This window comes from Lampetra fluviatilis, chromosome 2, assembly GCF_964198595.1.
Source record: "Lampetra fluviatilis chromosome 2, kcLamFluv1.1, whole genome shotgun sequence".
NCBI classification, from domain to species: Eukaryota; Metazoa; Chordata; class Hyperoartia; order Petromyzontiformes; family Petromyzontidae; genus Lampetra; species Lampetra fluviatilis.
In genome coordinates this window covers 12,373,596-12,391,299 of record NC_136276.1, presented here as the reverse complement: position 1 = coordinate 12,391,299, position 17,704 = coordinate 12,373,596, and the positions used below count along the sequence as shown (strand labels likewise).

The 17,704-nt window shown below is 45.2% G+C and overlaps 1 protein-coding gene across 4 annotated transcripts in view; it reads left to right on the top strand.

The window, feature by feature from the left end:
• Positions 1–17,704, top strand: part of LOC144942826 (protein TANC1-like) — a 113,854-nt gene that overhangs the window by 93,021 nt on the left and 3,129 nt on the right. For all 4 annotated transcript variants that reach the window (XM_078869841.1, XM_078869833.1, XM_078869823.1 and 1 more), the window contains 9 exons: positions 6,240–6,373; positions 7,728–7,851; positions 9,105–9,280; positions 9,978–10,110; positions 11,263–11,354; positions 12,765–12,911; positions 13,778–13,878; positions 15,588–16,264; positions 16,943–17,655. In XM_078869841.1, the coding sequence (XP_078725967.1) occupies positions 6,240–6,373; positions 7,728–7,851; positions 9,105–9,280; positions 9,978–10,110; positions 11,263–11,354; positions 12,765–12,911; positions 13,778–13,878; positions 15,588–16,264; positions 16,943–17,655 (2,297 nt within the window). The remainder of the gene's footprint in view (positions 1–6,239; positions 6,374–7,727; positions 7,852–9,104; positions 9,281–9,977; positions 10,111–11,262; positions 11,355–12,764; positions 12,912–13,777; positions 13,879–15,587; positions 16,265–16,942; positions 17,656–17,704) is intronic.

The window sequence follows — 17,704 nt, the reverse complement described above, 5'->3', positions numbered from 1 at the left end:
GCACAAATTGAGTGTTCAGCATTCATCTCCTGCTTAATCCTCCTCCCCAAGAGGACGATAACACAGGAATTCATGCACAATTGCTACATATTTGTTCTCAAAATAACTGTATTATTTACCATTGTTGTGTTTTTGCTCTTAAAATATCCCCACTTTTTGTGCTTTATGTTTGATGCAAATATAAATATCAAAATGCATTTCCGAAAGGTCGGTAAAAATCAGCTGCAGATGTGTGATTGCTTTACAATACATTCAGACCAAACTTAAGATCCCATCTCATACAATGATTTAGCGGATTTAAGTTTGCCGTGGCTTGCATACTATGGTGATTGTCACGTTCATTATGAAGCAACATCAGCTCAACACATCAATTCTTCTACACGTGGAGGTTGTTTAATTAATAGCTGGATCATTGTACTGTATACATATTCTATGGTTCTTTCGGTAAAGTCACGTAGATAGAAAAAATAATGATAAAAATAAAGTGATTAAAAATATCACGACGTTTCGATCGCAACACATGTGGTCATCATCAGCTCTGTTCCTGATGATGACCGCTTGTGTTGTGTTGCGATGGAAACGTCGTGATATTTTTAATCACTTTATTTTTGTATTATAATTTTTTCTATCTACGTAACTTTACCGAAAGAACCATAGAATATGAATTCCTGCAGTCACGAAAGTTTTAAGTGAAAATTTTACATTGTATACATTAGTAGTAACTTGAAATAAAAAAAATTCTCAACTTAAAGACACGGACTCGAAACTGCTTAGATTGCTTGCAAATTAAATCACAGCCACTCAAAATGACAGCGGCGATCTTTTAAAAAATGTGTAACAGAAACGATAAATGCAGTGCCAAAGTAAATGTTAAGCCGCACCAGATAGTAGGGATGGCATTGTTCATCCCTCTACCTTTTATTAGCTCTTGTAGAAAATGAAAGGTGGCAATGAACCTGAACAAAATGCTATTAGAGGGTAGCAAAGGTTGCAGATGCTCACAGAAGTGATGTGTGCTTTCCTCTTACGGGTCTGCTGGAGTTTATGGCATTTGCCAGGATAACGCGGGAAGTGATCCGTGGCTTGGCCGACTGATTAACTGCCGGTGCTGCTGTCACGGTGCAGCGGCTCCAGACATGAACTGCACCGACCCCGTTAACGTCCACGTGTATTTGAGACCTAAAATCTAAACGACCGATGGGCACAAATCTGTCCTGTCGGTCCATGCACTTTTAATTTGGACATTTAGTGTGCACTTGTCCATTTTACGTTGAATGGAATTTCCTCCCATTACATTTTATAAATCGTCATAAATGTCGTTACAGTGTAGCTCATTAAATTCATTTTATGGGATATTTCACGTAAATTCTTGGTCAGTGCGAAATGTGTGCTCAACGTAAGATAAGAGGGATGGTAAAGTGGAGGTTAGAGAAGCTAATGATTCTGTCAGCACTATGAATTTTACTATTTTTTTTTTATTACACATTGTCAAGAAAATAGCAGCGTTAGAGTTATTTAAATGTAATCTATAACAGCACATTAGTTTGACAAATGCATATTATTTTAACAAATTTATGCAAACTTATTTTGCTCACAGATGCCATTAAGTGACACATTTAACATTCGACGAGATTGAAAACCTGCCTCTACCCAGGAGTGTTTCTGGTTGCCGTACGGCAAAGCCGTCGTGACAAAGCGATCCCAGGGGGGAGCCCTTGCCCGCTTGCTGGGTATTAGCAAATGCTGACACTAATAGTCAGCCTTGGGTTGTAATCTTTGAACAACTCTGCATTTTTAGCTCTCCACCAAACCTGTCCCAATTGAGTTCAAGAGAACGTTTGTCACAGTTACACAAGGCTGTTAATAGGAGGCAGTCGGCACACATATCGTAATCCATTTGCTGAGCACCCTAACTGTCAGTTTCTTCACGCACAGGATTTATTGGTATCATATGAGTGTTGTGCTGTCTTCGGCAGAGAGAGGGGCTGTATGCCTGCCAGTAGAGTCTCAGATAATGGGTGAAACGTATCCACAGCAGGTACTGCTTCTAATGGTGCAATATGCAGTACTGTGATGCCAAGTCGTGTCTAAAGCCTTACCCAGATTCTATTAGTTGATTGTCATCCTGGGTACGGTGACTTGGATCACAACGTTGTATTTTTTTCCGCAAATGCGAGTTACAATTAGTAATCAGTATATATTATTAACAGGTTACGCGTAAGTAGCCGGTAAATGCCAATGTGAAAAAGGCCTCCATCGATCCCGGGTAGTAAATCTTGGATTTGTCGTTGAGTGCAGGTCCCAGCCAGCCAGCGCGCACACAGGCACGAGCACACGCACGCCAGACTATTACCAGAGTTGCAAGGATTTCCTTTACAGCTGGGAGCAGGCGTCTCCTGAACTTGGCCCGAGATTGCTTTTCTTATTTGTTATTCCGCTATCATTTGAGTTCACGGTGAATGGTGCAGATCTGATTTCATTAATCGGTTCAAATCAATAAATTTTATAAGGATTTGTCACTACAGCTGATGGATTATAGTTCTCTCTCTTCATAGGTGAAGAGGTGTCTTGGTCTGCTGGTATCCGTGTTTGTCTCAAATGAGCAGGCAATGGATAACGCCATTATCACAGATTCCTGTGCAAATGACTCAATTTCCTCGTGGTGGGGTGATCTTGCGGCTGGTTACACAAACACCTTAAGGGATTGTTCTCCCCAAGATTTAAATAAAGCTTTTTGTTTGAACTTTCTCGACTACTTAAGATTAAAAAGGCGAAAATGTAATTTGGGGCATTTGAAACCAGCCACCATAGGTCAACTACAGCTTATTGACCGCGGAGATTCCATAGTCACCATGATGATGACGGAATGCTCACAAGAGCAGTGCTCGGCCGCGGGGTTATCGGCACGGAATAGCTCGGCATTCCATCAAACTCCTTCTCAAGCTCACTAGCTGCCTGTTCAATAACGGCTGGCCCAACAGAGAGTTAATGAAAAGCGGATGATAGCAATAGATGATGATGATAATGATGATACCCATAAAGTCTTAGCAGACGTTACAAAAGTCACTCCTGATTTTCTCATCCGAGCTGGCTCACAACTCCTGCAAACTGTAACCACGGCCGTGGGAATGTGACTGCCCCACAAGTGACCTCACCTTGAGTGAGTTATATTTTAAGCTGCCGGATGTCTCCGTTGCCGTCTCCATGGCGATGCGGTGTCGTGTGAGGCTGTGCCCGTCGGTGATGGGTTTACTCGCTGCTGCCGAGCAAAATTAGCCGAGCATCTGTAACTTGATGCCCAAGAACAACAACAACAACATCGACAACATTCCTCAAACACCACCAGTCTTCAGGCCCATTCATGGACATAAATATTCCGTAGTGAGGAAGTGGTGTATAAATAAACTGATGTGTTTCTCACTTGTAATCTCATCCCTGCCAGAGAGATCGAGGCAGGACAGTACCCACGCACGCCTGAGAGGAAGCAGACCGTGAAAATCTTGGCTTGCAGGCAGGCTTGCCTGACCTTTTACATTACCCCAACCTAACACTGCCACTTGTCCATACGGAGGTATTTGCTGAAGTCTAGAGAATGAGCGTGACGGACGCATGCGGGTTTTAAGTGAGGTCTATCTGAACGTGTAACCACAAATGTAAAGTACCGCTTCGGCTCCTCGGGTGTCGTGCGCTTGCCACATCCACGTCTGCGTAGAGACCGCCTCAACTGCGGTCTTGACAATGTTGTAGCTCTTTGTTCAGGAAAGTGTATCGGCAATATAACTGGACAATTACCACGGGAATCCTATTCAGCTGCTATGAATGGATCCAGGATGATTCCTGCATGCCGGCCAGGACTCACAAGCCCTTCTTTCTCGGCTAAATGCCACAACAGGTTCTGCGCAGCCAGCTCTCCACTGTTTCATGGTTTCGCTGATCGTGAAAATATTAGTTTCTCAGAATGGAATCGTGGTTCCAGGCTACGGATCATGAGAATTTCCAAAATCATATTTACACTGCAGATCTGATTGAGTCACTATTAATGAATAGAGTACTGGCTACAAAACACCCGCATACCTTCCCTGTCTGTTTTTCTGGAATATGAGATTCTCAGAACAGGCGCTTTCTAAATGGGAAAATGTGCCGTGTGTCAGATGGGCCATGTGTCAACTGTTGGGGATGGTGGCATTCTTTTGAGGCCCTTTGCTTATGTGCTTGGGGTAAAATTATTAATTGTCTCGCCGATATTATGATTGGTCGCATTTCATTGCCCCAATTCTATTCAAGAGTCAATTATTTTCTTAACAATATATCGGTGAATGGGGTAGCCTCCAGCAGCTGCAGGTGTGACATGAACCCATTACATACAACATATACGAATCAAAATACATCGATTCTTACACACCTGACTTTGATTGTATGGTGAGCTTAATAATAGTGTTTTAATCGATGAATCGATGCATTGTTTCACCCTGGTATGTACACTGGCTGCTATTGTAGATGTGTGGCTTGAAGTCCATAGGCTCAAAGGAGAACGTGGGTAGCAGAGAAAATATATTGCATGTGTGGAGATTCTTTACCAAGGGATCCAAGTGACCTGCCTCTATTTTAGCTCGCACCACATAACACATTTTCCTTGGGCTATTAAAATTCATCGGGACATTTCCAGAATGTGGGGCAAATGGACCTTATTGAGCGCGCGATGAATGACGGAGGAATATAGGACGACTCCACCATCGCGCAAACCGATAGCGTTGGTGACCTAGAAAGAATTTATTGTACAGCACATGGTGTTAAAAAAAAACAGGGTGTTGGCATTTCATTTTAGAGCACGAGAGTTACTGCACTGCAAGGTTTTTTTGCAGACAGCCTGTGTTTCTCTCACGGATGAGTAAAATTTAAGCTTTTGACAAATAGTGTTGTGAGGGTAGTATTCGCATTTTGATGCGAGTGATACAATTCCATGAAGTGAAAAATTACGTTTGGTACTGAGACCCCGTTCAATAATGGAAATAAGGAGTGTGCCGACTTGGGGCAGGCTGTACCAGGAGCCGCCTTGCAGACAGGAAACCGGCATGAGCCTGCTAGCAATTATCTCTCCGAGATAGCCGCCACTCTTTCCTCGCTGGAAAAACTCAGCTGACATTTCAGCACTGCAAGGCTTGCAATGTAAACTACCTCGTGCTCCCTCCCTGATAACCCGACAGGCAGCTCAGTAGGGGTTATTGGAATATAAACATATCATGTTTTACTTTGCGCTGTTTTTCTAAGAGGCGACGTGTTGGTTTTGGTGTGGTCGCTTTCTTTGTTGGCCTCGTGTTTTTCATTTGACGCGGACACCTCCGCTCTTGTTCAGGACCCGATTTTGGGCAAATGCGGCCAGCGGCTGCGATTCCCCGCCTCTCGGGGGCAGCGCCGCCCATTCGTATTCACGTTGCGTCTCCAGCGCGTCTCGGCTGTGACCTCTGGACACCGCGAGGCCGGATGCCTGAGAGCCTTATTGTCAAAATCTGTCGGAGCCTGCGTGGGCTGCAAAAGGAGTTTAATTTGCCGGGAATGGTGTAAGGTCACGCAGAGCCAGAGATATTGCTATTGGTGTAAACCAATAACCTGCGGGTGACACTTACGTAGTCAAATTGTAATGAAACTGCCTGCAGGGTGATTTATTTGGAAACGAGGCAATATAAATCCTCGTTTGTTGTGATTTAATGGCACAGCATATCTGGCGTATAAATAATGTCTCTCTAAAGTGGATTACACAGTTTAGTAATAAAAAGTTGCTAAAATAATCTGCGTAAACACATTAAAATAACTAAGTACATAATTGCGTCACTACAATTCTGTCTGTTTCCGTAACTTCCTTGGGCCGAAAGTAAATTTTGTGTTTCCTTGCCTTGATACCTCTCTGGGAGTTCTATCCCATGACAGTCCATATGACGAGCTGATAAGCACTTAAAAGGGTGAAATGCATCAGCCTTCTTTGGTTCCTAATGTATTGTTAAAGTACTGTCTAAAATATCAAGCCAACATTGTCAGCATGTGAAACTCACCTTTTGTATCTACATGCCTTGTCAGTCACAGTAGGTCGGTTTTACATACTTCACCACGCTGCCTGGTGGTGGGTTCGTGATAACCCTTAAAACTGATATTATGGATATACTTTCGTAATAAAAACACAATGCTGAGCTGACGATTGGGTTGTTGCGAGTCCTCTGCTCTAAGATCAATGCGACTTCTCACAGCTCTGACGGCGGCGGCGACCCAGGGCCGGCTCGAGATCTGCCGGCTGCTGCTGGAGTGGGGAGCGAATGCCTCTCAGGCCAGCAGGCAGGGTGTCGTCCCTGTGTTTGGTGCCGTCCGCAAGGGACACTGGCAGGTAGGAGCCACGCTCATCTTCCAAAGCCACAGCCGGTGTGTGATGCCGTGGGTCAATGGATGATGTGAACAGAAAACGTCGTTTTGTCAATCTGTTGTTGGATGAGGACCTCTCCACGCCCATGCGGCTTTTGAGGATTCATATTGGTCGGTGTGGTTTGGTGATGGCAGGGAGCGTAGAAAGGGCAATACCACATTGGATTTTACTGCACTGAGTGAGCAGCAGAGGGCTGCCCACAACCTTTTTGGTCGCCCATCCACGCAATATCCAGGCTCAAAATTTGCTGAGCTTCTGAGATCTGACAAGATCAGATGCACTCTGGGTTCATTTGGTCATAGACGCATAATATGCACGCGGCACGTAAAGATGCATTGATTTTTCTCATCGATTCTTACACTTGTGACGCATATCTAATTGTGCGTGCAAGTATATTATTTATGACTTAGTGTAATGGAGCAAAGTGTACCAACAAGATGCGAAAAAAAGAAGAGAATATACAAACGAGTCAAATAGAATTGCTTTTTGAGTATAATTGTTACTATTCATGGAATCCCTAGCAGGCGACTCATTACTCACCTAATATGCACTTAAGCAATTTTTGTGCCAGACGTAAATTTGCCCTACAGTAGCCACGCCAAGAGGTCGGGTATCCCGTTTAGCTCAGCACAGTGGTTTCTTTAGCCAGAAGGCAGCGAATGAAGGGGGTGGTGCTTAATGAGTGAAGTTATGATTGAGTAATTACCGGTAGTTTTCTATTTAACCAAATTTGGCTCATACCGGCAGCATTTAATGCTGCTCTGTAAATTATATCACAAGGTCTTTCACGTTATTTGCTTATCGTTTCCTGTTTTGAATATATTCCGTGGGTGGCTATTCAATCATTAACACCTTGCAGTCTTCTGCTTTGGTAGGCTATGATTTGTCGTGATTTTATATTTATAAAATACTGTAATTCGACTTGCTTTACCCATGCCTGTATGTGCATAATGTAAAAAAACAATTGTCATTGGCACTGTGCATTAAACTGTTATTTAGTAGGCTTTATAATTACCAGCTTCTGCAGAGTTTGAGAATAATGTCAAACCTTACCAATGTACGATACTGGTTAACCATTCATAACAATCCATCAAAAGACATTGTCCTTGTATAATATTCCATCAGCAACATCGTTTAGTCGTCACAATTCATTCGCAAAGATTATTGCATTCTACCAATTCTACCAGGTATTGTAATCTTGCATGGGTAGACCACCACTGAACGTCTAACACCTGACAACACGACAAGTGTTGGGTGTGAACGATCAATCTGCTGAGTCGGTGCCGAGTATTTAAGCGAGAGCTTCCCATGGCCGCAGGTGGTGGAGCTGTTGCTGAGTCACGGCGTGGACGTGAACGTGACGGACAGGCAGGGCCGCACGCCGCTCATGGTGTCCTCTTCTGAGGGCCACCTGCAGACCGCCGCGTTCCTGCACTCCCAGGGTGAGCGCGGATCCTCAGACCAAGACAAGCGGCAACTTTTACGGATGAACAGGCAGCTCTGCTTGTTACTGAAGCGATATCTGATGCGCAGAGTTCACTTCCAAGGCTGCATGAATACAGTTGTGGATCTCGGGGATTTTGTGATTGTGAGATCTGTATGTTAAACTGCGCAAAATATATTCTATGGTTCTTTCGATAATGTCACGTAGATAGAAAAAATAACAATAAAATAATAAAAATAAAGTGAGGTGCAATGCTTTGATTGGTGTAGACCTACTGCCAGTGTCGGAGACCTCTCCTACATTAATATTAGCTGCCCCGCCTATCTCTAAACATTTATAAACAGCTTGCCCTCAGAGGCTAACCTCCATGTTCCTGATGACGACCGCTTGTGTTGCGATCGAAACGTCGTGATATTTTTATTTGCTTTATTTTTTATTATTTTATTGAAAAATTTTCTATCTACGCAACTTTACCGAAAGAACCATAGAATGCGCACAACGTGTTCTTCCTGCGTTTCTATCTGTCCCATTGTCTGTGTGCTTTATTGGTTGTCTCTATTTTTTCTACGTCTATACTTTTTTCTGTCTTTTCTTACCAGTCTGTCTTTTTTTGGTCTGTTTGACTCAATTTTCTGTGTTCATCTTTTTGCCTGCCTGTATTCCTGCCTGCCCTCTTCTTTCTCTCTGTATATTTTGTCTGTCAGTCTGTCAATAACCCTCCTCCTTTCCTCCTCCTTCATTACCTCTGTATTTTATTCCTCTCACCCTGTCTCTATGACACCTGCTGTAAGGGGACCCTGTGTACGTGAATAATTTTCATCGTAGTACACCACTAACAGTACCTGCATGCCGTTCCTGCTCCTCTGCCTTGCCCCCACACGAGGCACGGGTGGTAGCTTAATGACGTCTCACATCATCCCCCACACCACTAACTTCCCCCGCCACTCCGACACTATATTTAAACGTGCACAGTTTGTACGTGTTATCCGCACACATTCCAAATATGCTCGTGCAGCTTTCCCAAAGGTATGCAAATTAAAGGTGATGATTTTACCACCCAATGTTTTATTTTATTTTGATTGGATTACACAAAAAGTAGTGTCAAGCTAGATATATTTTATCTAGTTTGCATCGAGCTCCCATGATGTCCATCGGTTTAGTCTCCCCCGTGATACTCCAGCTGACTGCGTGAATGCCTGGTGCCTTCTATGTTGCGACCTGCTAACCACCGCGCATGGCATGTCCCTCCAGGGGCCTCGGTGGCAGCTGTGGACCGCGAGGGCCTGTCGGCTCTGAGCTGGGCGTGCCTCAAGGGGCGGCTTCCCGTCGTGCGATTCCTGCTGGAGAACGGCGCTGCCATCGAGCATGCGGACAAGAGCGGACGCACACCCCTAGACCTGGCCGCCTTCTACGGCGACGAGAACGTGGTTCGTTTTCTCCGCCGGCCTTGGCGTGCGATGACTCGCATAGCAAACGCTGATCATCCCGATCAACTCCTTAGTGCCGTGAGGAACGATTGCTGCGGAATGGCGCACGCTGTGGTTGAGGCAAAACACTCAATATAGAGCTGCCCAGACATCCCAATCAACACCCTCATGGAAAAAAACACTACCGCCGGATACTTATTTGACACACTGTGGATAAATAATGTTTTTTTCACTTTAACATGAATTGCTGTGGGGAATTTCACTCGTATGCTTAAAATAATATTTAATTATCAATGCTGTACTGAAAAAGTATGGAATTTATTGTTTCTTCATGTTTTAAATTACTGATGCCTTTAATATTTAACCACTTGTAACATTGGGAGTATATAAATGTCATCTAGCAGGTATCTAGGATATGAGGAATTGTTTTTAATGTTAGAGATTTTCTTCTGAGTTTTGTGTAAAGCTTCTGTGTTTTTAAGACTAGCCAAATTTACATCAACCCCAAAACACGTTTGTTGCCCTGTGGTGTGGGGTATCGGTGGCTGCAGTGATGCATTTCCACACCCACAAATAAGATGACATCGTGACGTAAATAAAACCACCAACAAGATATCACGTGTACAAATCATCAGGAAAGCATGTCTCTGACCGGAAGTGTTATTAATTGTGAACGATCTGTCCCCTCGTGGCGTAGATCGACTGCCTCATTGAGCATGGGGCATCAATCGACCACACGGACAACAGTGGCATGAGCCCGCTGGATCGCGCCATCGGCTGCCGCAACTCCTCTGTGGTGGTGGCTCTACTCAGGAAGGGGGCTCGCCTAGGTACGTACATTCCACACTCCCACATTTAACAAACGTCACGGGTGCACGGCCATAGTCCATTACTCTTGAGGTGGGAAAGGTGGAGCACCACCGATATTATCACATTCACGAGGCGCTGAACTGTAGGAGGGTGACCAGGATGTGGCAGTGCAACAAATAGGTTTATGACCTCTTTTTATCATGATTTTCCAGTGTTATTTTGCTCCTACTCGTGCGTTTTCTCCAGGCTCACCCGTTACAAAAATGGATGTGGCCCAACAGTCCAATACTTACCTTGAATAGAAAACATAGTATTGAGACTTGAGTGAGTCTTTCCTCCTGGAATAAAAGACTTGTTTATTTTTATTTAAATTTTTTCCACATTTTCTAAACTCAAATTTGTATGCCACGAGAGCATTGGAATGGCATGGCAGTAAGTATTTACTGGCAGCCATAAAGCAGGTACTGGGTGACTGACAATATTTGTAACGCAACTAACTTCAACCACACACATGCCTCACGACTGCAGTGATGGAAATATGCAAATAAACACCTCAAGAACCAAGGATCATTTGATTTGCGAGGGAGAGTTTTGATTTTATTGAGTCATGCTGGTGTTGTGGGTATCTGCCGTTTTCAAAAAAGAAACCTCAATGCACAGCAGTGGAAATATTATGGAAAAAACACCTCTAAATCTCAGTTAATTTTTACAGCAGCAAATCTAACTGGATGAGTTACCATTGCTGCATAATATATATATACATTTAACCCACACTGTTTCTAACTATTTATCTTGATTCTTTTCTTTTTTCTTCCTATTCATCTGTCCTCGTTGTTGTTGTGTGCATCAGGCTACAAAACCTCTCCTGATGAGCAATCAGGTAGCTTTGTCAGCCAGGTGATCTCCTCCTCGCCATGATGCACCCCTCTCCTGCGTTCCTCTTTCATTTTTTTTTTACTTTTTTTCTTTCTTTTCCTTTATTTCTGATAGTTCCGTTTGATTTAAATCATATAACTTTTGTTAAAAAGCCTTTTTTGTATGTATGTATGTGCATGCATTTTTTTTCATTGCAACAACTACATTGCCATACCTATTTTTATTATTTGTTTGCTTTTGTTTATTTACGTTTCATTGGTTGGTGTCGCCTTGGAATCAATCCGATTGCTTGGCAGGGCCAGCCGCTTGGGCTATGGCCACATCCAAAGCGGACGTTCTCATCGTGCTGCTCAACAAGCTCATCGAGGAAGGAAACTCTCTGTACAAGGTGAGGGCCACCGGGGGATGCTCTGCTTTCCCCCCTTTCAGGCTCTTAGCCCGTGGTGGTCTCTAGCGAACGGGGCACGCACCATGTCTCTTAAGCACCTATAAGGCCCTGTTTGCGAAACCGGGAAAGTGGGCTTGGCCCAGATTCCAATGGCAGCCTCACTGAGGCAAAGCTAGCTCCTATCGGGCCGTGTAGCTCACTTGTAATAGGTCACTTGGCTCGCTTTCCTAAGGAAGGCAGCGGGCCTTCACCTGGGCCAACATTAGAACCACTCATGATATCACAGGGTCAATAGAGGAGAGATGTGCGGTCAATTAGGACTTGCGACGATTTCAAGACCCATGTAGTTATACCTACCATAATCACCCAGGAATGTCTGTCCTTAACGCTCGTGACGTCACTCCACATCGAACAGCCCCCCTCACTAATAATCATGAGCAGGTGACATCACTCCACGTGAAGCACCCTCCCCCCTCATTAATAATCATGAGCAGGTGACGTCACTCCACATCGAACAGCCCCCCTCATTAATAATCATTAAAAGGTGACATCCTCCAAATGGATACCCCCCCCCATTAATAATAATTAGTGGGTGACGTTACTCCACATGGGGGGGTGGCGAGGCGCCTCCTCCCTCCTCGTCGGCGTCAACTCACAACCCTCACTACAAAGGCAGAACCCTCACGTCACGTGATCTCCGTAACGCTATTGAGACATCAAAGTAAAAAGGACGTCATGATGAACAAGGGTTTATAACCTTAAAATTAAATAGGTCTGTGCCACCGCGCCCTTAAAAATTGCACACGCGTTGATGCAATGAATATCACGTCGCGGTCTGCTTTTCGCTTGGACGGGCAAAAGACTAGTTTTAAAGATCAAACACAATAGCATTGTTTTTCTTTTTAAAGGACATTTTTGTAGACAGCAGATGGCTGTTATGTGTGAGGGACAAAACATTTAACTAATAAACATCTGCACAAAAAAACTGACACAAATCCAGTCTTGTTTTGTCAGACTAGGTCACTGGGTGTTAGCCTTTAAGAGGATAAACACACAGTGTGTGCAGTTTTCTTTTAGGTTTTTTTACTGTTTTTCTTTTAATTACATTTGGCACTGTGTGTTGTGGTGTTCGTGGCCCCTCTGTCGAGACAGATTGGCAGGTGATTAATGTGTGGAGGAGAACACTGTGGGTGGTGAGGACGTGTCACGTGTGAAAATACACCGGCGCAATATTTTTATGCCAATTTCAGTTTTTCTAGCCAGAATTTTTTTTTTCGGAGGGGAGGATTATTTTTTTTTAAATGATCCCATGGTACATTTTATGGCGAGCAGCATGTGCTGACGAGCAGGATGTGGGCTGGCAGCTCTGAACAGTCCGCATGTTCGCCCCGTGCGTCGTTTACGCAACAGAAAGGACGAATGAAGGAGGCTGCCCAGCGCTACCAGTACGCCTTGAAGAAGCTGCCACGGGAGGCTCTCAGTGAGGACCAGCAGAACTTTACCGACCTGAAAGTGACGGTCTACCTGAACCTCTCGCGCTGCCGGCGCAAGATGAACGTGAGTGCCATTGCGAGATGGCGTGATCATGGGTGATCACGTGGGCTGTGTAACAAAACGTGCACCAACGAATACCGACATGTCGAAATCGAGCATTGTATAGAATACCAAGATGCGCGTTTGAGAACGATCAAAGCCAAAAGTAACGTAAAGTAGGGAGTCGGCGAAGATGAAATGTTTGCTTGCCGATTAGCTTAAAACTCTTGATTGTAGGTAGAATGAAGGGGGCTTTGTCGTGATCTTTAAAGTTGGTTCACACTGTATGAATTCTCCGACACAGGTCTCCGGTTCTAAATGTGCATTTGTTATATGCTGCAGCACAGGAGACGTCGGTTTTTAAGTGTGAAGTTTTCCCCATTGTGCACACTGACTTTGGCTTTAGCAAGCAATATCTGAATGATTCCAAGAACATAGCTGGGTGAGGAGAGTTCTTATGTCTCAAGCAGTTTTTTTATGCTGTTGTAGGGTTTGAACATTATCAGGAGGGATGCTGTTCCAGAAGTTTAATTACCCACATATGTAAACTTTAGAGGTATAACAAGTTACCTGTTTTGCTCATCTAGTGGCCCTCATGGATGGCATGAACCCCTGACATAAAACATACAAATATGAAAAACAGTGATTCTTACACTCGTGACGTGATGCATGTATCTCGTGAGCTTAAGAATACGACATGAAGTGACACAATGTCACAACACTACTGTCTGGTGCGTGGCCCTGTGTGAAACAAATCCAATTAAGCACAGCATTCGTTTTTTCATTTTACCGAGATCCATGAGCAGGTGTTGCCGGGTGATTATGATTGCAGTGTCTGCTTGAGGGTTCTTTTGTCTTGATTTCACATCTCGAAATAATTTTTTTGGTAGGATTTTGGAATCGCTGAGGAATTTGCCACCAAGGCCCTGGAGTTGAAGCCGGACTCGTTTGAGGCGTTCTACGCTCGTGCTCGGGCCAAGCGCAGCAGCAGGTGAGGCCTCGTGGTGGCGTTAAGCAGTGTCCTTCAGCTCTTAGTCCATGAGTTTAGACCAGATTTATTAGTTAAGACCAGATATATTTCACTTGTTGGTATCACCTGAGATGGCATCGCTGTAGTGGTTCCAGCTTCTTTGTGGCCAATAACAGTGGATTATGTGAGAACAAATAATTCACTCTTATTAGCTGTAAAAACACATCGTTACCACTTCCTTTTGCCACCTTAGATGTGGTACCAATTTCTGCTCTTGCCCATGGACTGTCTCACAACATCGACTGCCTCCTGCTGTGCTCTCTGGGTTATAAGATGCACAATTTCCTCCTGTATTTTGAAGCACACATTAGCGCTGCATATTATTAGCTGATAGGGGTGCATGTATGCGACAGATTTGTATACCTTATTGACACGGGGCACAGGTTTTGGGTGCGTCTCACTTTGCAGTGTGTCTTATAATCTGGAGAGTGTGGGTTATCTGCAAGTGGGTTTCTCTGCTATGTAGCAGTGAAGAGAAGTTGTGCTGTTGGCCACACCATATTAGAAGGTGGTTTATAGGGGTGTCATTATTAACACTGCTCCTTGGACCCAGCAATTAGATACATTTTTATGATCCATGGTTTCCATTCGCGTGAAGGATTTCTTCTTTGTTTGACATCATGGTGAATGTAGTGGCCTCACGTCGCTGCCAGATCATATTAACCATTTACATGCAATATACAATATAAAAACACATTTAATTACATGAATAATTCAAGGCGTCAATAATTTATCTTGAAAATTAATCGATGCATTGTTAGACCCCTAGCGGTGTACAAACACCCCACAAAGCTACTGATGAAGAGGAGCTTGTAGCAATGCTAATCCAGCCGCCACCAAAAATAAAGGGGTCAAAGCAGGAATGTGAGATATGTGGTCATGTGACCATTAGCAACCAAATGGAAGACTGCTCCCTGGCCACCATGTTCAGTCTGCTTATCCAATCTCTGGGATTACATTACATTTCCTTACCAGATACAATGTTTGATTTGGGAATCCAAAAAATAACTGACAAACGTTAAACACTGGTGGATAAAAATGTAGCCTGTTAGCCTCCAGTTGTCATCAATTTATGAGCACAGTGCAGTTAGCGATGACAGCAACTAATGGCGTTCATCTCATAACCACTGTAATACAGTAATTACCAACTACATTTGCAACACATTGTGTTTAAAAGTGTGGATTTTGCTGGGTTGTGACAAGGTGAGGTTAATTATGTCATATGGATCTGTTACAATATTACATTACCAATTGCTTAGATTCATAAGTTATCACGATTATGCAGGTATTTTTTTCCCATCTCATTAGCTTTCATTCCAGGCTGATTATTACTGAATTACTCTGTTGTAGTAAATACGAACGTTAACACTCATGCTATCTCGTGATTGTTATTTCAAGGTGGCATTTTCAAGTAATATATTAGCTCGTGACTTTTTCTCGTGTGTCATTCTCAAGACTTTGTTGTCAGACCCCTTGATGTAAATACGCATAATTATTTATTTTACGTGATATTTTCCCCCTGTATCTCATATTTTTGTTGTATAAGTAACATAATTCTAATGTCTAAGGTAAGTACTATGAATCTTTCCCCGCTGCTATATTGATTGCCCCCGTTGCTTTTTAATCTCGCTTCATATCTCCATGTCCACCTTCTTCACCTACGCCTACAGGCAATTTTCGGAAGCCCTTTTGGACCTGCGCGAGGCCGTGCGGCTGTGCCCGGGGAACAGGGAGATCCAGCGGCTCTTGATGCGCGTGGAAGAAGAGTGCAGGACGCTCAGCCAGAGCCAGCATCAGCTGCGCAGGGCCGCGCCGCTCCGGGCTGCGAGCATCGGCGGCGGCAGCCCCGGGCTGTCGGGCTGGCTGGCGAGCATCGAGAGGCCGGGTGGGTTGGCACAGGGCGCGCTCGAAGCAGACCGGCTATCGAGCGCCTCCGCGAGCAGGACAGGTGGCAACGTGGACCGACCGGGCAAGCACCGACTTGGCAGGAGTGAGAGCGAAACATCAGGAAGCGCCAACGCAGAGCGGCTACAGCGGGGCGGCGTGACCAGGCCTGTACCGCACTGGCCCGTGAGCCAGACAGGGCCGAGCGGGGTTGCTAAAGGGTCCAGCGAGGCCACGGGTTTGGTGGGTGGTGCTGAGTTGGCGGCCTGGTTGGACAGCTCCGGTTCCCAACCCAGAGCCAGAGCTGGGATCACCGAGGGGGCAGGGCTTGCGCTCCGCAGGGCCTCGGGCCCAGCGGCGGCCCAGGCTGGGCCATCTGGAAATGCCGCTGACAACTTGGGGCCGCAGTCACGTCAGCCAGAGATGGAGTCCGACCCAGAAGAGGATGACGATCCTTCCCTGGGTGAGCGGTGCTCTATTAACACAACGATGGGTGTCTTGTTATGAACTCATCATACTTGCTTATTGTTGCTTCTTGTTGTGACTGCTGGCGTAGAGGCTTTGCCCTTGCACTATTTGTTATGTGTCGCTGGTTCGTGCTTTTGTTTAACTGCCCGAGGAGGGGATTTGAGGAATAATTGCTTTTAATGATGGGGTGCTTCTATTACACAGTGAGTTCTCTCCCACCCTCATGCGCTGCATGATGAAGATAGCATTTGATGAAGTGCACATCCCTCACACCACTAATTGAACAAAACGTCACGGTTCTCTCGTGTCTCATGGCCCTGCACCGTGGTACAAACACTGCAAATTGTATAGAAGGATAAAGCCAACATTGAATTTAGTCAATAATTAATGGGCCCTTGCATGCTTTCATAATTTATGCTGCTGTTGCAAAAATGAAGGATTTCTCGAATGACGGTGGCTATTCTGGGACTGAGTATTAAGATATTTATGGGAATAAGTTAGATTGCAAAGGTTTAACCGGAACTATTGTTGAATGCTCGAGATGCACAAGATTTCCACATTTGCAAAACATTCCTGTGGTGAATACAAAAATTGCATCTTCAGAAATCCCTCAATTTTCTTTGAATATTGGTAAAAGCCCTGCTCACACCATGCCTCTCTTTTACATTGGCAGGCATGGATGAGGAGAATGAGAATGCAGAGGGAGACAATGAGGATGAGGATGACGACAGCACAACCTCCTCGCCCATCCTCCGCCAGGCGCCCGGGTCTCCTCGACCTAAGCACTGCTCAGAAGAGTCTTCACCTTCATCTGTCTCGATCCCAGGGCACAATGAGGCCTGGCGGCCAAGGAAAGAGCCCAAGAGTGGCAGTGCTTCCCTCTCCTCCTCATCACTCTCTTCTGTCACCTCCTCGTCCTCCTCCTCCACGTCATCTTCATTGTCGTCTCCCGCAAACACACAGAGGGACCCGCACTCTCTAAAACCGGCGCCGGAAGGCATCTGTCCACCACCACTGCCACCAAAAACACGTGGCGGCAGCGTCAAAAAGACGGTCATGGTGGAGAGGCCAGAGAGACCCGAGCTTTGTGGAGATGCCTGCCTCAGCAGTCCCTGTCCGTTGCAGCATCAGGACAGCTTCCCTGAACCCATCACCGTGGAACAAGGGCTTCCCCTGCAGACGGCAAGGGCACAGATTGTTAAGACCAGGCAGGTATGCGGGACGCCTGTGCACAGCGGAGTGGTGGGCGTAGGTCCCAGGGCCGTGCTAACCCCATCACCCCTGTCATTGGTGACTAATGGCTCCGAGTGGCCAGGAAGCGGCGGGAACAGTGCGGCCACGAGTCTGGAGAGAATTGCTCGCCAGCTCGACGGACCACAGCCCCAGGTTTGTTACAAAGTGGACTTTTACAACCAGACAAACGATGATTATAGAG